Raw genomic sequence first — 20,025 nt, forward strand, 5'->3', positions numbered from 1 at the left:
CTACGGAACGGAGCAGTTGTCAGCCACCTCCTGTACATGGATGACATCAAGCTGTATGCCAAGAGTGAACGAGACATCGATTCACTGATCCACACTACCAGGCTATACAGCAATGACATTGGAATGTCGTTCGGGCTGGAGAAGTGTAGTCGGATGGTAACAAAGAGAGGGAAGGTAGTCAGAACTGAGGGGATTGAACTACCAGAAGGCAACATTGCAGACATAGAGGACAGTTACAAGTACCTGGGGATCCCGCAGGCGAATGAGAACCATGAAGAGGCCGCTAGGAAAGCTGCAACCACCAAGTACCTGCAGAGGGTCAGGCAAGTCCTGAGGAGTCAGTTGAACGGTAAGAACAAGATCCGGGCCATCAACACGTACGCCCTGCCCGTGATCAGGTACCCTGCTGGGGTAATAGGCTGGCCAAAGGAAGAGATAGAAGCCACTGACATAAAGACAAGAAAGCTCCTTACCATGCATGGAGGGTTTCACCCCAAGTCCAGCACCCTGAGGCTGTACGCTAAGCGGAAGGAAGGGGGTCGGGGACTGGTGAGTGTCAGCACCACAGTCCAGGATGAGACAACGAACATCCAAGAATACATCACGAAGATGGCCCCAACTGACAGCGTGCTCAGTGAATACCTCAGGCAGCAGAAACCCAAGAAAGAGGAGGGAGACGAGGAACCATCATGGAAGGACAGGCCCCTGCACGGTATGTACCACCGGCAGATAGAGGAGGTGGCTGATATCCAGAAATCCTACCAGTGGCTGGACAAAGCTGGACTGAAAGATAGCACAGAGGCACTAATCATGGCAGCACAAGAACAAGCTCTGAGTACAAGATCCATAGAGGCTGGGGTCTATCACACCAGGCAAGACCCCAGGTGCAGGCTGTGTAAAGATGCCCCAGAGACAATCCAGCACATAACAGCAGGGTGCAAGATGCTAGCAGGTAAGGCATACATGGAACGCCATAACCAAGTGGCCGGCATAGTGTACAGGAACATCTGTGCCGAGTATAACCTGGAAGTCCCGAGGTCAAAATGGGAAATGCCCCCAAGGGTGGTGGAGAATGACCGAGCTAAGATCCTGTGGGACTTCCAGATACAGACGGACAAAATGGTGGTGGCTAACCAACCGGACATAGTGGTAGTAGACAAACAGAAGAAGACGGCCGTAGTGATCGATGTAGCGGTTCCGAATGACAGCAATATCAGGAAGAAGGAACACGAGAAGCTGGAGAAATACCAAGGGCTCAGAGAAGAGCTCGAGAGGATGTGGAGGGTGAAGGTATCGGTGGTCCCCGTGGTAATCGGAGCACTAGGTGCGGTGACTCCCAAGCTAGGCGAGTGGCTCCAGCAGATCCCGGGAATAACATCGGAGATCCCTGTCCAGAAGAGAGCAGTCCTGGGAACAGCTAAGATACTGCGCAGGACCCTCAAGCTCCCAGGCCTCTGGTAGAGGACCCGAGCTTGAAGGATAAACCGCCCGCAGGGGCGTGCTGGGTGTTTTATATATATATATATATATATATATATATATATATATATATATATATATATACATACACACATATATATATATATATATATATATATATATATATATATATATATATATATATATATACACATATATATATACATATATACACACAAAAAAAAAAAGTGAGTTTGTGAGGGAATCATGTCCTCTAATCTAAATGTCCAACAAGTACAAAGAAGCCAAAAGGTTAAAAATTCAGCTAATCTGGCACTCAATGATTCAGTATTTCAGATTTAAAGGTGTGGATTTAATTTCAATTAGCAGCACTTTGATTCTGAATGAAAAATGGGCACTGGTATATCCTGCAAACCTTGTTGGCCTATTCTCACACACACACATACTCTGGATGTATCAAGGGTTCAATGGTGGTGTTTTGTATCTTGCATGAGGATATTTAAGCATGCAGACCAGAGCCCACTCCTCCTAAGCCCTGTGTCATATTTGGTAAATGGACTGATTCTTGTATAGTGCAATTCTACTCTCCCTGAGTACTCAAAGCACTGTATACAACATGCCTCATTCACCCATTCACACCCACTCATACAAGCACTTCTAAACTCAAGTGCAACTAATAAACATAAACATTAACGTTGGGGTTAATATTTTGACCAAGGATATTTGGCATGCAGACTGGGGGAGCCAGGAATCAAACCATCAACCTTCCAAGCAGTAGCTGATCTGCTCTACCACCTGAGGCACAGCCACCCCATATTTTTAATAAGCTTTGGTGTGCAGACTGCACATACTGGGATACATGCACAGTGTTTCTTTTGGGGTAAAGCCCTTTTAATTACTCAGCCTTTTCCCTCCCTGTCAGCACATCAGGAGCAGTGAAGCTTCTTACCTTCCACCGCTTCAGTCGTCTCAGTATTTCTGACAGAGCGTGGTCTTCACCTCAGATCTATCCACCTCTTTGTTTATTTGTCTCTTCCCCCTCACTTAAATCCTCTCCAGCAGGCTGCTGATCGGAGGTTTGACGGAGTTTCCATTTATGGTCATTTAACCTTGTGAAGAAACTAAATGCTGTTTGATTTTCAGCAGTCAGCATGAATCTGTACTTTGTGCCTCACAAACAGAATAAACTGAACTAAAGTGCAGTATTTATTTGCTTTGGAGCTTGTTTTTATCTCTATACATGTACGGCATAGAGACTGTTTGAGAATTAAAGCTCGGACCAAAGGAGGTCCCAATTTAAACTCACACTCCCACTACCTCTAGCTGCACTTTTAATGCATTCATGCAGTTTATGTGCTGACTTCCATCACGGTCTGTGACGCCTGCAGCCACTGTCTTTACATTAGCTGATCAAATTATTTGAACTATTGTATTCAGCCCAAAGGACGTACGAGGCTCGTGTGAACTAATTACCCTTTTATAACAGGATTGGTGATCTATATTTAATGACATGGTTTTCTTTTATAATCCAGCTACCCATCAGGCGAACCCTTGTTTAATGAGAGAGGGTTTGTTGTTTTTAAATCAGGTTTCTGGAGTTTTCGGGAACTACATGGGTGCCTGAAAAATGTAAAACATTTTGTAAAACAAGTATTCCTTGGCATTACACACAGTGTTTCCTCCACCCACATCTGTTTGATGATCACCCGACACAAATCCAACAGCGTGCCTACCGCAGTCAGTCAGCCAATCACATGAGGAATGTTGTCTGTTAAAGACACGTAAAACCTGCCCAGCAACTCCTCAGTTTTGTTTCACCGTGCTGCCGTGATGCTTCCATGGAAGTTTCAATGAAGAGGCGAACTGGCTTCAGTCCAGACAGACTCAGTTCGCATGCTGGGAAAAATGTTGTTCATATGCATTTAGACTAAGTGAGCAAAACAGACTCAGATATTGATTTAGAGAACTCACTGATTGTGTCAAGGTAATGATGTCATTGCTTGGCCTGCTAATAAACTTCTTACAGATTTTATTTTTAAAGTACTGAAATGGAAAATAACCACTGAGCTTTACCAGCTCAGATTTTAACTCCCTGTAAATATGTGTGAGGACCCTAGCTGCTAGCCACACATTTTCAGTGTGTGATGGTCTGAACCAATGTTCCCTCTAATTTTTCATGTGACTGAGCAAACACACAAACTCCCTGAGCATCCCTTGGACCACTGTGAGATACAGCAGACGTGTGCACTGTGGTCACGCCAGCATCTAATCCATGGTACATGGTTTATTAAAATAATCAAATTACAGCATTTACAGTTATGTTAGACTACTTTTAATTAAGTGCTTTAGCCCACTTACAATGAAAATTTTAAAAAGTCATGTTCATGATCTGTGTAGTATGTGAACACTGTTGGAAGTAAGAATATTTTTAAAAACACAGCTTTGTTTTTTTTAAATAAAGCTCTGACTGTATTATGAGTCTGTGGTCTGGGAGAGAGTCTGTAACTCTGTCTGCAAAATACAGTAAATAATGACCAATGTTGGGCAATTAATTATATAGTTACTTCTTCAAAAAAGTTACTGAGTTTTGCAAACAATGAAGTTTTTGCAGCTGTTTACCTAAAAATGCAGCCAAGGCGTTTTTAAATAAACATTTCAAACTATTTACAGAACAATCAGCTGATCTGCATCAAATTTGATGCCACCGAAATTATTTGTGCCGCTCCAAAAAATAATTTCTGTCCACTATGAGATGAAGGAGAACAACAAAAGCCTGACAACAGGAGATGTATCACTCCTGTAACACCTGTAACATTCAGTAGTTGCCTTATTGTTCTGACACACACAAGAAAACTATTGACTACACTACACACTGTGTCTGTGAAGGTTCTCAGTCATCCAGGTCATCGTAGTCAAAGGAGCTTGCAAAGAAAAGCGTCTGGACTTCTTTAAGTTGCTTGAAGACGTTTCACCTCTCATGGAGAAGCTTCTTCAGTTCTGAAGAGACCCAGATTTAAACCTAGTGGGAGTTTCCCCCCACAGAGGGCCAAAAGGACCCCCTGATGATCCTCTAATCGCCTGAGCCAAGGTGTGAAACTGGGTGTGGGTCCCAATCAGCCAGGGTTTCGGGTGAGCTCATTGTGAAACCTGGCCCCACCTTATCATGTGATTTCCTGAGGTCAGATGGCCCAGGATGTGAGTGGGCGTTAAGGCGTCTGGGGAGGGAACTCAAAACTGGATTATAGATGGCAGAGAGTTGGTGTCGTAAACCACCGCCTCTGTTCAAAGATGGTCGCTCACAGTGGACATAGATGCTTCTTTCACTCTTTCAAACCTGTCCATCTGACCATCTGTCAGTTGGACAGATGGTTGACTACACTACACACTAACTACACAAGACAACACACTAACTTTAGACTCCAAACACGCTAAACGTCGCAAATCTCTCACATCTCAAAAGCGTTCAGCCGTCACTCCTAAAACTTCCCCCTTTCCTAAACAACTAAATGCCATGTTGCCATATCATTTTTTAATTGGTCGACATGGTACATTTTTCGACCAATGGGAAAGGGTGGGGGTGTTTTGGTTTCATTTTTGCTCACAGGCTTTCGAGCATTTTCCTTATAAAATGCAGTTTTTACCGTTTCCTCCCGCAGTAAATATAAACAACGACAGTATTCAGGAAGAAAACCAAACATTGCGGATATTTTTATCATAACTCTGGTTTTACGTGGCCGATCAACACAATTTAAAAACTGGTATAGAGATCGACAGACCACGTGACTTTCGCGCATTGCTTTGTGGGTACCCGTGGCAACAAAATCAAAACACTGCATCAAGCACTAGCATTTCCAGCACCGGTAATCATTAATTCTGCTGTTTTAATCCCTACTTGCATTTTATTTGCCCCAAAAACAGTTATGTACAAAATGACGGAGAACACGGCAGCTCCGTAAAAAGACAGACTTGACGAAAAGGCAAAAAAGTAGGAGGAAAAAATCAAAGGAGTGAAAGGGTCAGACCCACACGAGCATACAGAGTGGAGTAAGGACGTTAGCGTGCTGCCCAACTTTCATCACGGACATATTTATTATTATATGGTCCTAAGTGTGAGTGCATACACTCACAAATGTATCTCCTGTACAGGCCAACGCAATCTATTTGTCGTTTCAGGTTGTAGTATTACACAACATTTTCAGATCTAATAGAAATAAAATAAGTGTTTCGTAATTCATTCCATTTATTGTCTTTATTTATAACTGGCATTATTGTTTCATTCTATTATAGAATCTTACAAGAAAAAGGCAAAATTGTATAAATCCATCGTGCTTTATTAGCTGCTTTGGTGAAAAACAAATCAACAATGCAAAAAAAACTCCATTGCAAAACAACATACTGGAAAACAGTTATTCATCGCTTTATTGCTTTAATACAACACTTGGGCACATATATGCGGGACGTTTCGTGGCTGTTTTGATCTCGCTCTCTCTCTTAACCGATCAAATCTCGATGTGGTAGCAGCTTTAAACTCGGTCTGACCCAGGTTGATAGAGGCTTCCCAATCTGGATCGCATTCCAGCCTTTTGTAGGCTGGTTTTCCTACAAAACACAACAAACATTAGCCCGCAAAGCCACAGTGAACAAAGCAGCATAGCAACGAATTCAATTCCAATCAATATAAGACTTATTTGTAACATACATCAACAATTATGTTGTGATAAAATACGTAATAACTACAACAAAACACTGACCTTTGTGGAAATGCTTGGAGCAGACTAACATGTGAGCTGGATGTTCTGGGACGTTATATTTGGTCTTTGAATGGGTGCAATCCAGGCCATCCGTCGCCTCTTTGTTACTTCGGAAACATGGCTCGAACAATTTCTTTAACGACATAATCCGATAAAAAACAATCTCTTTACCCGTCGGCTTCCCGTGGCTGTCTTGCGACAGCTGCCCCTCCAAGTCTCGTTGTAACATGTTGCTAATTGAAAATGAAAACTGAAATAAAAAAAAGTTTCTGTATGTCATATCTTTTCTTTTAAATGCATTTTTAAAGTGATCATTCATTTGTGTAACTTACATTTCGTACATCATCCAGAGTATTTTAGAAATAAATGTTTGCAACATGCAGATGCAGAAAAGAAAATCTCAAAAATGAGATGAACAGAATAACTTGCTCACATTTTGGAAATGTTTTAAAGACCTTACTGCATTACTCAAAGTGTGACTTAGTGCCAGTCGAGCAGGAACGAGGATTTTCCAGTGAAGTCTATTTTGGCGTTGGGTGTTCTTTGATCTGATGCCATCAGTTGTGGTTTGGCTGCTGCATATTACGGATTGCAGAGCAAAAGGAAAACATTTCAACTCAACAAACCACTGCGACTAGTTAAAGCACTTTAACTGCAGTTTTTCGAGTGACTAAGGTAAGACCCAACGGTTTAACCTTAACATTTCAGATTAATTCATTCATTCATAATTAACCCATAAAAGCAAAGATTGAACAGAGCTCAAATTTAAATAGTTACAAAAGTTTTTAAAGATTTTAATTGAATGTTGTTTGCTCAATGATATGACTTCAAATGCATATGCAGGGCTGGGTAATAAATGGGATCATAATAAAAATGTTTATATAAACTGACAATCAAACTGAAATGTGCTTAAAATACCGATGAAGCTTGTCACAAAGGCTTGTTTGTGGTTGTTACCTGATTTAACATCTGATATTTTTAAAACTAATGAAACAGCATTTCGTGTATATTTGATGCTTCTTGGTTACAGTTTATTGTTCATGTGGCTGCTTTTTTTCCCTCTTAGACTTTAAATGATCTCTAAGTGATCTTTCTCATCAGCATGTTGTCATCCTTTAAACATGCGAACAGCATTTTCTGTGCATGATTTGGAAATATTAAAGATGATATTGACCAGATTTATTGCAGAAAGGATTAAATAAATCATTTTTTTTTTGTTGTTGCCCAGCCCTACAACTATGTACTTACTATATGCTAAATCAGTATAGATGCATGCATCTATAACACATAATATCTTGTTTGTTGGTAGTAACCTGCATTACTGATGCAGTGAACAGAAGCAAAGGTTATGCAACTTTTGGAAAAACTGGTGAATCCATTCCTGTTCCAAAATATTTTTGGTTAAAAATGTAAATTTTAGATTAATTCTAAAAAGTTATTGATATAAAAATCAAGAACAGACAGGTTACAGTTGGTATGACCAGTCTGCAGTTAATCACCTACAGAGAGTTTCTCCGCCAATGATGAAGGATCACTTAAAGTGAGCTTTTACACATCGCCGAGCAGTCAGGATGTTTGTAGAGGCAAAACATAAAAGCTAGAAGACGACGAAGTCTTCTTCAAAAAGCTCAAATGTGCGATTCATGCCCTGCCGCCACAGTGAAAAGTCAACAAATAGAAATCCATCAAAGAACTCATAAAGAGGGGTAAGCTCATTCCCAGAGTGTTTTTAAATGTGCACTAACTGATGCAATAATAATCATTAATATTCATTAATAATTGAATATATTAGGGGCTTGTATCAAAGTGCAGGTGAGGAGGCATGATGGGAAGACATCATGGTTTCAGTAAAAAACAAAACAAAATCCCAACATCAGCTCTACACACTGAAAAATGAAGTGGTCCAGTACAGGAGTGAGACCAGCTGGAAGTAAAGTGACACGAAAGTAGTAGAAATACTGCCAGTTGTTTTTAGCTGCTCTGTGACTTCTGTGTCCACAGATGTTTCAAACTGAAACCAGCGCGGTTCTTAAGAATGTGGGAGCCGATGCAGAACTCATCCCTAATAAAAACTTAAATAACAAGATGGATCTGCTGACTCTGGTCAAAGTCAGTGAGGGAAGATTCTGGTCCGTACCAAAGTACAAGCCCATGGAGTTCAGCCTGTCTGAGCTGGCCGAGCTTGAGGAGGAAGAAGACCTGTTTAAATGTGTGTAACCACACACACACACACACACACACACACACACAAACACACACACACACTTGGGCATTTGGTCCCCACAAGTATAGTAGCATTTCAATTTTCTGTCACCGCAAAGACATCTAAACATGTCCACTCAGAACACCCAACATACTCATGTGATGCTCCTTCCAGATTATGAGGAGGAGGTCTTGGTGAAGGATTTCATGACTACTATGGAGACAAAGGGGAGTGGAGAAATTGGTGGGGGAGATGATATCGTGGGTAAAGCCAAAATTGAGGCAACTGGTGATACCGTGGATGGACTGGAACAACCTGTGAGCATTATAACAAAGAAAGCCGACTTTAAAAAACTGAGGACCAAGTTCAGTGGCAGGTAAGTGTCCGTCTCTCTGCTCGAGTTCAGCAGCAGACTTTCTGTAAACATGGAAATAACTTCCAGGCCTGCATTCTTTCTTTTGTCCAGCAGGGGGCAACTTCAAAAGGCTGATCAGATAAGATTAGATTAAATTAGATTAGATTAGCCTTTATTGTCTTGGGTGACATTTATCTTGGACAAACACGAGATATAATAGGCAAAATGTAATATCAGGTAACACATATACAATTTCACCAGAGATGGGCAGTAACGCGTTACTTGTAACGTGTTACTGTAATCTGATTACTTTTTTCAGGTAACGAGTAAAGTAAGGGATTACTATTGCAAAAAAGGTAATTAGATTACCGTTACTTTCCCGTAGGAACGCTGCGTTACTGCGTTACTAAAACCGTGATTTTTTGCGAGAATGTCTCATGACAGTGACGTAAGCGAGTGCGACGTTCGTGACAACAGCTGTGTGCAGATCAACAATGGATCATATATCGAGTGCAGAGAGAGTATGAGCGTGCAGCGTTTAAAGCGTGGAAGTACTGACCTTACTTTGAGTTTGATTCCATAAAAAGTGACAAAAACATTAGTGTCCGTTGTGCGTGGGAAGAAAACTTCTTTTTACAGCGAAAAAACTCCTAAACTTCCAAACAAGCAGCGAGTAGCTACGACGTAATGGGAAACTCACAGAGAAACTCGCAGATTCTTCCACTGACCGCGGCACACCTGCACCAGGGTAAACCTCCGCCTACCCCACTCCTGCTTTACAGGTGAAAATAGAGCAACAGGACCGCTAGTCTTTGACTTTATTTATTTTCTGCTGTGTTTTACTTGCATCTATTTGAAAGACTGAGTGTAAACACAAAAAATATTTTATTTTATGTGCTGGAATGTGCAGAAAATAGGTTTAAATGTTAAACTAATTTCTTCCAGTCAGAGAATGTTGCAGATAATTTAATGTTTGCTTGATGCATAAAGTTAAAAGATTAAAACTAATAAAACAAGTTTTAAAAAGAGACTTTTCCATTTGATTACATTTTGTATGATGATGTAGAAAAAGTAGAATTGGGCTGAAAGATCTATCACTTTATCACCTATTCAGGCTGTAAATCGTGTTTTTAAAAAGTAACTAAGTGACTAAGTAATTAATTACTTTTGAAAATAAGTAATCAGTAAAGTAACGGGATTACCTTTTTGGGGAAGTAATCGGTAATTAGTTACTGATTACTTTTTTCACGTAACTTGACCAACACTGAATTTCACCATCACCTAAAGAAAATTTGTACCCAAATAACTCAGGGTTTTGGTGTTTTTTTTCCTGTGGGCATTGACTCATACTCTTTATAAAGGATATGATTGATATCCTCAGAGATTTTCAGACCCTTCTTTATCACTGGCTCTTGAAATACTGGAGGGCAGGCTCGGGGAGCATGCCAATTATCTTCTCACCCCTTTTAGTCAAATTTTGAAATTGGGAACTGAACTTAGCAGAAATGTTACCAAACCGTGTAGTTACACCATAACAGATAATGGACTCTTAAGCTTTCTTAGAAAGTAATTTGTGAACACACAATCCACATATGATGAACCTGCTGTATCTGACAGTCCAGGTAAACACCTAAATACTTAAACGTGTCACTAGTTCAACCTTCTCTCCAATAATTCATCATGGTTATCATCACGTAGTTATTTGTATGTTGCTCCCACAGCCCTCTGTGACTCCTGCACGTATAACCTCAGCGTGTATAATATTAGGATTAACTTTCACTTACGTTGATCTTGTAATTAAAAACACCACATACCATCTGTGCATCCTGTACTTTGCCAACAGTTCCTAACCTGTTTCCCTCTCTTGGTGCTTTCTGTTTCCAGGAAAATAAAGAAGGAAAACATGGAGTTACTGGGACTGAAGGACAATGACAAACTGACTTTTGTTTACCAGAAAGTTTACAACAGCGGGCCTGTCAAGATGATTCGAAAGTCTAACAAGAGTGGGTCCATCTCAGCCTCCTGTCAAAAGATGCTGCATGGTCTTATAAAGGTGAGTGAATCTGACGTTTATCTGTGAAAGCTGAACTTTGATGGTATGAGGTGATTAAATATGTACTGTATTGGAATCAGAGATGGGCAGTAACGCGTTACTTGTAACGCGTTACTGTAATCTGATTACTTTTTTCAAGTAACGAGTAAAGTAAGGGATTACTATTGCAAAAACGGTAATTAGATTACCGTTACTTTCCCGTAGGAACGCTGCGTTACTGCGTTACTAAAACTGTGATTTTTTGCGAGAATGTCTCATGACAGTGACGTAAGCGAGTGCGACGTTCGTGACAACAGCTGTGTGCAGATCAACAATGGATCATATATCGAGTGCAGAGAGAGTATGAGCGTGCAGCGTTTAAAGCGTGGAAGTACTGACCTTACTTTGAGTTTGATTCCATAAAAAGTGACAAAAACATTAGTGTCCGTTGTGCGTGGGAAGAAAACTTCTTTTTACAGCGAAAAAAAACCCCTAAACTTCCAAACAAGCACCGAGTAGCTACGACGTAATGGGAAACTCACAGAGAAACTCGCGGATTCTTCCACTGACCGCGGCACACCTGCACCAGGGTAAACCTCCGCCTACCCCACTCCTGCTTTACAGGTGAAAATAGAGCAACAGGACCGCTAGTCTTTGACTTTATTTATTTTCTGCTGTGTTTTACTTGCATCTATTTGAAAGACTGAGTGTAAACACACAAAAAATATTTTATTTTATGTGCTGGAATGTGCAGAAAATAGGTTTAAATATTAAACAAATTTCTTCCAGTCAGAGAATGTTGCAGATAATTAAATTTTTGCTTGATGCATAAAGTTAAAAGATTAAAACTAATAAAACAAGTTTTAAAAAGAGACTTTTCCATTTGATTACATTTTGTATGATGATTATGTAGAAAAAGTAGAATTGGGCTGAAAGATCTATCACTTTATCACCTATTCAGGTTGTAAATCGTGTTTTTACAAAGTAACTAAGTAACTAAGTTATTAATTACTTTTGAAAATAAGTAATCAGTAAAGTAACGGGATTACTTTTTTGGGAAGTAATCGGTAATTAGTTACTGATTACTTTTATCAAGTAACTTGACCAACACTGATTGGAATAGAGCCAAACTAATTTAACCTGAAACCACAACAAGCCATCAGAGAAAGTGAAAAGTTCTGTATGGGCTCTACAGAGAATTAGCTCATCTATGAACACCTCAGAGTGTATATTTATTTCTTACTCTTCCTGTATTTATTGTTGTTCTTTTGCACTAAATGGAACTGAAGCCTTGTTGTCTCATCTCTGCTATATACTGTACTATATGTAGCAGAGATGACAATAAAGTTTACAGCTGACACCAGAGGGCCAAAGCCCCAGCACCTGGTTGAAGTGCACCAGGACCCAGGCAGACCAGCCAGAGCGCTGCCTAGACTGACTACAGTGCCCCACATGGGACTGCAGGAGTGCATGGCACCGTAAAAGGCTAATAATGCACTGATAATATAATTATGAGCTCAATGGGACTGTCAGTGGATGCTGGTGGCAAACTCCAAGGCAAGTGCACAAGTCATCCTCAAATGTGGAATATACCAGGGCGATGCAACTCCCTGAGACCATCAGCCATCCCCAGGACATTGAACTGTAAGCTAGGAGTGAGCAATATATTGACTCACTGATTCTATGAGCTTTAATGATAGTCCCAAGGCTCTGCTAATGGCAGCGCAATAACAGCAGCAGATCGAGAGAGACTAGAGTCTATTGTTCTTGTTTTTTGTTTCTGAATGCTGTATAAAGCAACGAGTATTCACCACAGTAACAGTTTCTGCACAATCCTGATTTTAATGTATTTAATGTTGTATGATTAAGACGTTGTTCTAGCACTCTTCTGATCTGTCTGAGGAACAAACCCACGTTTCTGTATGACACAGTAGATCCAACATCGTGTTATTTGTATTCAGGGCAACAAGAAGGAGGTGACGAGCTTCACTGTGCCAGAAAACTCCACCATTGGTTTTGGCCTCATGGAGCTAAAGATGGATGATGAGAAGCTGAGTAAGAGTACATGACTGTGTTTAATATTTCCGAGTAGATTTAGTGTGTTTTCCTGTTACTGAATGTAACGATGTCTCTTGTCTCGTCTTAGAAATCCCATATGAATCCTTTACTCAGAAAACAAGTTTATTGGGTAGGTTGATTCTGTTGTTGAAGGTTTTGCTTCTTCATTTGTAAATGTTAGATTTAGTTTTGATTCCGTGTTTGTCTGGATCTTTACTTTTGGGAGGCGTGAATGATTAAATCAAGTTTGACAGAGTTTATCAGACCCTGTGCTGTTTTTCCTTTTGTGGCTTGAATCATTCTGAGGTTTGTTTCCAGGTCTGCTTGCCAGCGATGCCATCAACTCCAAAGAGATGCTGCATAAAGTGAAAGAAGGTGTGTGGGGGGGGGGGGGGGGAGGTTTAGGTTGAGGTTGTGCAGACATATTGATGTGTCTTTAACTTTTCCGCCATTGGATGTAGGAGGATTATGGAGAAAAGTGAAAAAGAACCCAAACACACAGGCCAAGAGACCAGCTGGATGCTGCTGGTCGCAAGGGAAAAATAAGTATTGGTTGTACTGGTTGCAAGTGGTTAATGGAGGTTATTGACAGGTGCTGGGAAAATGACTGCAGCCACACAGCCACATAGTCTGTGACCCCATGGCAATAGTTACTAAGGCTAAATGTGTATTCTTCAAATGGTTGGCAAAAACCGCGTGATTGCTTTGGTCCTAGCATACTGCTGTGGTCATGTGTAGTTTGTGTGGCTCTGACCTGTGTACTAACACTGACTGCTGTGAAACTGAAAATCACAAACTGGAAACAGACAGTATATTCCAACTATTCCAATACTATAGTATTCCAACTATAGTATGGAAAACCACCATCTGCAACATAAACAGAGGCAGTAACAGGGACTCCCAAAGTCCCTGCCCCTCCTACTGCAGGAGGGAAAATATAAATATTTATTTTGATCGAAGGTCATTCAGGTTTGTCTGGTGAGATACACATGCATGAAATGTTTGAGTGACGAGTCGTGTTTTACTCAGAGAAGTGTTAAATACATTGAGACCTGATGCTTAATAAACTGGTTTCTATGGTTCCAATAAAAAGCTGCTTTCATTTACTGATGGTATGATTGGTGCTGCTTCTGTGTTTGCTGCAGAACTGGAGATGAAGGATCATCTTCTGCTGCCGCTCGGAGATCTTCCCGAGTCGACCCGTCGCGATCTGCTGAAGAAGCTCAGCGAGCTTGCTGAGGACGGAGATACTCTCTCTCTGCTGGAACAGACAGTAAGAAGAATATTCAGAGTCTGGTGTGTGCTTCTCCGAAGGTTCAACCCTCATTGACATCTTCATCAGTTACTGCAGCCTGGTCAGCTTACACTGAGATAAACATCGGCGTTGCAGGTTTTTAAAGACGTGTTGGATATTTCAGTTTATTTTAAAAATACACTTCCTTGTCATCTTAACAGTTTTTTCTTCTTTTTATCTGAAGCCAAATCAGTCCTGCTGGCTGGTCTTTATGATGTTAACTAAGCACAGAGGTCGTTCAGGGAGACACAACCAAGCTGCCCAAAGTTTCTGCAGGCCACTTTGTAACCCAACGCCACCCCACCTGCTGTCTTCCATGTGTGCTATCCCCGAACGGTTCTGCTGATCATTAACGCTGTTAATAAAAAGGGAAACATCAGTTATCAGAGGAAAAAGTGATACTGAAACAAAATAATCTTAAAACCTGTTTGAAACTACAACTTCTATGACTACAACAACAACAACAACAATAATAATAATGATAATAATAATAATAATAATAATAATAATAATAATCCTCTGCTCCTCTCAACTGGACCAGTGCACTAAAGGAACCTCTGAGCACGTTCCGTCTGAGGCTGTCTCCTCCTTCATGGACCTTCTTGATATCTCAAACATCTCCAGTGCTGCGAAGGATGCCGTTCACCTGTTGGTCAGCACGTTGGACAGTAAGTCAGCTGACATGCTCTGAGACATTTATTCCATCCAGTAACATGTAGATCTTCCACATAGAGCTGGGCGATATATCGAGTTTTTAAAAAACATCGATATATTTTCATACGAGATATAAGATGTGACAATATCCTTTATATCGATATAGTCTATGTTACGTTATAACTATACTTGTGGAGCCACAAGTTTGTCTCTCTTTCGTCCACTTTTGTCTTTACGCAACATTACTCGGCCTCGCCCCTCCTTCACTGAACACAACTCCCCCTCCTCCCCCATCCCTTCACCTGCAGGAAGCGACAAGATGGACACGGCAAATCTCCGTTAACGAGTTACTGCGCATCACCCCGTGCGTGGGGCTGGACGCCGTCAACGTGTTAGCTAGCTAACCACGCCAACGAGCTAACCACGCTAACGCCATGCAGCCCAGAGGCGCTGCACAGCCTAAAATCCTTTCATTTTCTCAAAAGTTGACAGCGCGCCTTATGTATGAATTCTGGTTGTGCTTGATGGCAGCGAAGCGATTTTATGTGATACACAGCCCTCAGCAATCTGTCAAAAATGTTTTAGTACGACTTTGGTAAGCTACGGTGCTGCACCGGTTGATGGATTGTCAGAGCATTACGGCTACCAAGGAGCCTCGCGGAGTGATACGTACTGTGCTTCAACGTAATATTACCCTACTGTGTATAAGGACCATAAATGGCACCTGTTAAGAGACGTGGTTATGAAGAGGATTTCAAACTGCAGGCTGTCAGTCACACAGTAGAAGTTGGGAACAGAGCAGCTGTGAAATCTGTCTTTGTTATTCTCCTCTGCGTCTTTTAGTTTACATTTTGACTGCACAATTATGAGCTTTTTGTTATGCACAAAAACAACATTGTTTTCTTTTATTTATGGAGCATTTATGGAGCATTTTCTTCTCTTGGCTCTCAGCGAAGGCGGTCGCACTTTTCTCCTCTCCTCCTTACCCTTATCTTCCCTGCTTAGCCTCTGTGTCCTTGTCTGTCTCATGTGCATTACTTTTCCCTGGAACAGTCTCTCACTGTCATTCTCTAAAACCTAAAAGAGAATTATGGATTTGATCAACTGGTCTCTGAATGCTATTGACACCCTCTTCTCAACGAGAAGTCTGGGCTCGGGAGAGCCCGAGTGCTCTGGAGGGACTTTCCCTGCCGGTTACACGATGGACGGGTGGCAGAAATGGAGGCTCGTGTGCCTGGCGGGACTGTCGATCAAGGACGCTGAAGATATCTACCTATTCGGAACCATGATAACAGGGTTCTTGCTGATCGGAGCTGGCATGGCCCTGACTTATTGGAGAAATAAGAGAGCGGAACCGGCTGTTCAAACCCCCCCAAGGCTGCCCGCTGGAATTGAAGCGACGGGACGAGGCGTGACCTCTCACAACGAACGCAGCATGGTTAACACCTTGGAGACGCTTATAGCTGCTGTGAAGGCTCAAAACAACACCATTGAGCGTATGGTGGGATACATCAGAGAGGGCCCTGCTCAAGATGAGACCCTTGAGCGAAAGTTGGATCACATCACAGAACGGATCACTGCAGTTGTGAGGTCTCAGAATCAAAAGAATGACAACACCACGGATCAGAAGTTTGATACCATCATGGGGAGGCTCGCGGCTCTCCAACGGGAGATCGAGAGACCAGCATCAGAGTGTTAAAGATCAGCTTTGAAAATTCTCGTGAGCTGCTCGTTTGGAAAGAAAATCAACAAATTCGGGATCAATTGCAGACACCACCACGGCGCCAGCTGCACAGGCCCAAGGCTGAAGCCGGACAAACACTCCCTGATAACGACTGTGATATGACTATTCTCCCCATCCCATGCAAGGCCACCTGGATTGGCTGGAGGACTGTTTACTTAGCCTGATAGGGCGAAGGACACTGTCTCAGCTGAACTATGGACACGCACACACACACACTTACACTGATAAGCACTCACTCATCCCCCCCCCCCCCCTTTCCAACGCCTTCGATGCTTGTTGTCCCCCGGGAACACGAGGCGGGTCTGGGCCCGCGCTGCAGAGACGGCGCCGTTGCAGGATTGCTGCTGTGTTGCCTGGGATTACTCCTCATCCCCTACCCAACCCTGTGGCTTGTTATGTCTTAATAATGTTGTGACGTGGACATTCATGTGTTTTTTTTGTGCAGAGGAGTTTTTTGTTTCCTGTTCTCGTGCTGTCCTACCATGGAAGCACAGCATGAGTGGAGGTCTCTTTTTGTAACCCCATGTAATGTTTGTTTTTGTGTGTAAGGTCGGGGGGGTCCCCATTTCGCAGCAGGGCAACCTGCTTTCATTCATTATTATTTAAGAAATGCTCATAATTTATTTTTGAGTAAATTTTATGTACATCTACGCTGTATGTTAATAAAAGTGCCTGTGTGACATCTGGGACACAGCTTTGACTAAGAACTCTCTTTTTGTTCTTACTTTATGGCTTTAAAAAAAAATATCGAGATATATATCTTATATCGCCGTCCAGGTCAAAAATATCGAGATATGAATTTTGGGTCATATCGCCCAGCCCTACTTCCACATCAGGTGTGGTATGTGAGCTGGAGGTGGTGGGGCTGAGATAAAAGTGCTCAGGTGTGATTTGGGAGTGTGTTGGAGCTCAGCTCACAGTTTTATTGACACATCTGAAGCAAAGTGTTTCAGCTCGTCACATCATCGTCAAACTTTGTCTTTCTTCTTCATGTTTGAGCAGCTCTGCCAGACGAAGTGCCGCCAATTCTGACCCGCTGCAGTCCAGATACTCTGAGAGTCCTCAACCAGCTGGTGGGTCCATTCACTCATTCATCTGCATTCATCTACATGCTCCTCCCAAAAGCCTCATCACACCTTATTCCACACAAGTGCTTGCTGTAAGAATATGTGCAGAACGTGGTTGGGCTTCCTGAATTAAGCAAGTGAACATTTACAGTGATTTTACAGACCCTGCTACACTTAACAGCACAGCACCAGCAGCTCCGCCCACTATCAGCAGCCTGTGGGCGGAGTCTTCCTCATGTTTGAATCTGATCAGACAACAGCTCACTCTCTGCTTCTCCAGGTGGATGGTCTGAAGGACGGTCGGGCCAAACTCCCAGAGTCCCTGCCCGTCCCCCTGCAGGAGGAAGGGGAGCTCCGCTGGGCGGCCGAGTTCATCTGTTTGAACGATCAGAAACTGAAAGAGTTGAGTGACGGCTGGGACCGGCCCGAGCTGCCCCCAGAGGTTCTGCTGGAGGTTCTGTGCCTCGCTGTGCAGGGACTCAGCCTGATGCAGCCCACAACAAACCCTTAGTTTCAGCTGCTGTGATCGTTGGTGATGGGTTTAGATTTTATTATTGTCATTTGTATTAGAAAATATTTAACCATATATGCTTAGAGGTGGATAATCAATTGTGTAGTGATAGGATGTGTGATCTTTAGCAGGCTGCAAAGGCTTGGTGTGCATTCAGAGTGTTCTGGAATCCACACCTACATCCTGGGAGCATGGGAAGAGGTCGTACCTTGTTTTATTGTTTTATGGTAGGATAAACGTAGCTATATCTGTTTTAGTCTGAGTGCCTTTTGTTTAGATGAACTACTGGACTTTCCAGACCAGCAGGTTTAGGGAAGTCATTTATGGGGTCATACTCTGACCCCACACACACACACACACACACACACACACACACACAGTATTCTTTGTTCACATGTATACCTATGTAAGATGTTATATGTTAATGACCCTATGCATATTCATGTAACCACAATAAAAGGAGTGCTATGGTGAACCTGGCTGAGAGTCTGACGGAGGTCAAGTGGTGGAACGACACTTGGCTCCAGGCAGGTCTCCCTCATGCATGAGTAACACGAAGAACTTTGGTGCCTTGTGTCTTGCTTTTTGTTGTGTAGCAAGTTGTTCTTAACGTTCCAGCGAATAGGTTTATGCTACGAACCTATCAGTTGTTAACCTGTTTTCACAGCAGCTGATTTTATAAAGCTTCAAAGCAGGTAACCTCAGTACCTACAGCTGGGTTGATTCCAGCTTTTGTGTTGCAGCGTTTCTGTGCCTTTATTGTCTTTCCCAGGAGCAAAATGACTTTAATTTGTAATAACAATAATAATAATAATAATTTACTTCATGATTCTTGTCATTTATTGGTTTTGTTGCAGTCTTTGTTTATAGTTCCTATTCCCTCCTGTGTTCCCCATCTCTGTCTCCACGTTTTAATATTCTGAATGTGAATTTATTATTCTCCTTGTTCTGAATTAAAGCTTTATGATTCACTGAAAAGAGCGAGTGGAGCCTTTAAATCTAAGAAAAAAAATTACAAGAACCCCTGAAAACACATAAATGACAGCAGATAAGGATCAGCGCCGAGGTAATGACACTGATATTCAGAGAAAGGTTGTAATTCAAAAATAATTAGGAAAGTAGTTTTAAAAAAATCAATGTTCACAAAAAAAACCCTTTTTTCTATTAAAGTTAGTACATTTGTATATGTAGTTTAAAAATCTCATCTTGTTAAAGGTCGTATGTTATTACTGATCTAAAATCTGAAGGTGTTTCTGAGTTATGAGTAGTGTGAGTTGTGAAACAGCATGTGTCAGAATAGAGAGTAGGGGTGGGGGAAAAAATGGATACTGTGTAGCATCGTGATATTTTGTGTAAGCTAAGAAAATTCAATTCAATTCAATTCAATTCAATTCAATTCAATTTTATTTATATAGCGCCAAATCACAACAAATGTCGCCTCAAGGCGCTTCATAGATACAGAGAAAAGCCCAACAATCATATGACCCCCTATGAGCAAGCACTTTGGCGACAGTGGGAAGGAAAAACTCCCTTTTAACAGGAAGAAACCTCCGGCAGAACCAGGCTCAGGGAGGGGCGGCCATCTGCTGCGACCGGTTGGGGTGAGAGAAGGAAGACAGGATAAAGACATGCTGTGGAAGAGAGACAGAGATTAATAACAGATACGATTCAATACAGAGAGGTCTGTTAATACATAGTGAGTGAGAAAGGTGACTGGAAAGGAAAAACTCAATGCATCATGGGAATCCCCCGGCAGCCTACATCTATTGCAGCATAACTAAGGGAGGATTCAGGGTCACCTGGTCCAGCCCTAACTATATGCTTTAGCAAAAAGGAAAGTTTGAAGCCTAATCTTAAAAGTAGAGATAGTGTCTGTCTCCCGAATCCAAACTGGAAGCTGGTTCCACAGAAGAGGG

The 20,025-nt window shown here is 41.9% G+C and overlaps 3 protein-coding genes across 6 annotated transcripts in view; 2 read left to right on the forward strand and 1 right to left on the reverse strand.

Annotated features, from left to right (window-relative positions):
• LOC146520800 (uncharacterized) overlaps positions 1 to 1,555 on the forward strand; it is a 1,878-nt gene extending 323 nt beyond the window's left edge. Inside the window, exon 2 of the mRNA XM_085156277.1 lies at positions 1 to 1,555. This exon is cut by the window's left edge and continues 50 nt beyond it. Within this exon, the coding sequence (XP_085012403.1) occupies positions 1 to 1,461 (1,461 nt within the window). The 3' untranslated portion in view covers positions 1,462 to 1,555.
• LOC146520799 (plancitoxin-1-like) overlaps positions 1 to 2,516 on the reverse strand; it is a 14,502-nt gene extending 11,986 nt beyond the window's left edge. The window contains exon 1 of the mRNA XM_085157615.1: positions 2,390 to 2,516. The gene's annotated coding sequence lies outside the window, so the exon portion shown is untranslated. The remainder of the gene's footprint in view (positions 1 to 2,389) is intronic.
• Positions 1 to 19,446, forward strand: part of LOC146520793 (uncharacterized) — a 122,094-nt gene extending 102,648 nt beyond the window's left edge. For 2 of the 4 annotated variants that reach the window (XM_085157389.1, XM_085157388.1), the window contains exons 2-11: positions 8,193 to 8,400; positions 8,569 to 8,770; positions 10,634 to 10,802; positions 12,743 to 12,836; positions 12,928 to 12,969; positions 13,146 to 13,214; positions 13,985 to 14,112; positions 14,675 to 14,801; positions 17,534 to 17,604; positions 17,879 to 19,445. In XM_085157389.1, the coding sequence (XP_085013515.1) occupies positions 8,193 to 8,400; positions 8,569 to 8,770; positions 10,634 to 10,802; positions 12,743 to 12,836; positions 12,928 to 12,969; positions 13,146 to 13,214; positions 13,985 to 14,112; positions 14,675 to 14,801; positions 17,534 to 17,604; positions 17,879 to 18,109 (1,341 nt within the window). In that variant the 3' untranslated portion in view covers positions 18,110 to 19,445. Of the gene's footprint in view, positions 1 to 4,962; positions 6,867 to 8,192; positions 8,401 to 8,568; positions 8,771 to 10,633; positions 10,803 to 12,742; positions 12,837 to 12,927; positions 12,970 to 13,145; positions 13,215 to 13,984; positions 14,113 to 14,674; positions 14,802 to 17,533; positions 17,605 to 17,878 lie in introns of those variants that run through there. The other 2 variants (XM_085157390.1, XM_085157391.1) reach the window with 2 other exon arrangements.
• The last annotated feature ends 579 nt before the right edge of the window (positions 19,447 to 20,025 follow it).

Source organism: Neolamprologus multifasciatus, chromosome 4, assembly GCF_963576455.1.
Source record: "Neolamprologus multifasciatus chromosome 4, fNeoMul1.2, whole genome shotgun sequence".
NCBI lineage: Eukaryota > Metazoa > Chordata > Actinopteri > Cichliformes > Cichlidae > Neolamprologus > Neolamprologus multifasciatus.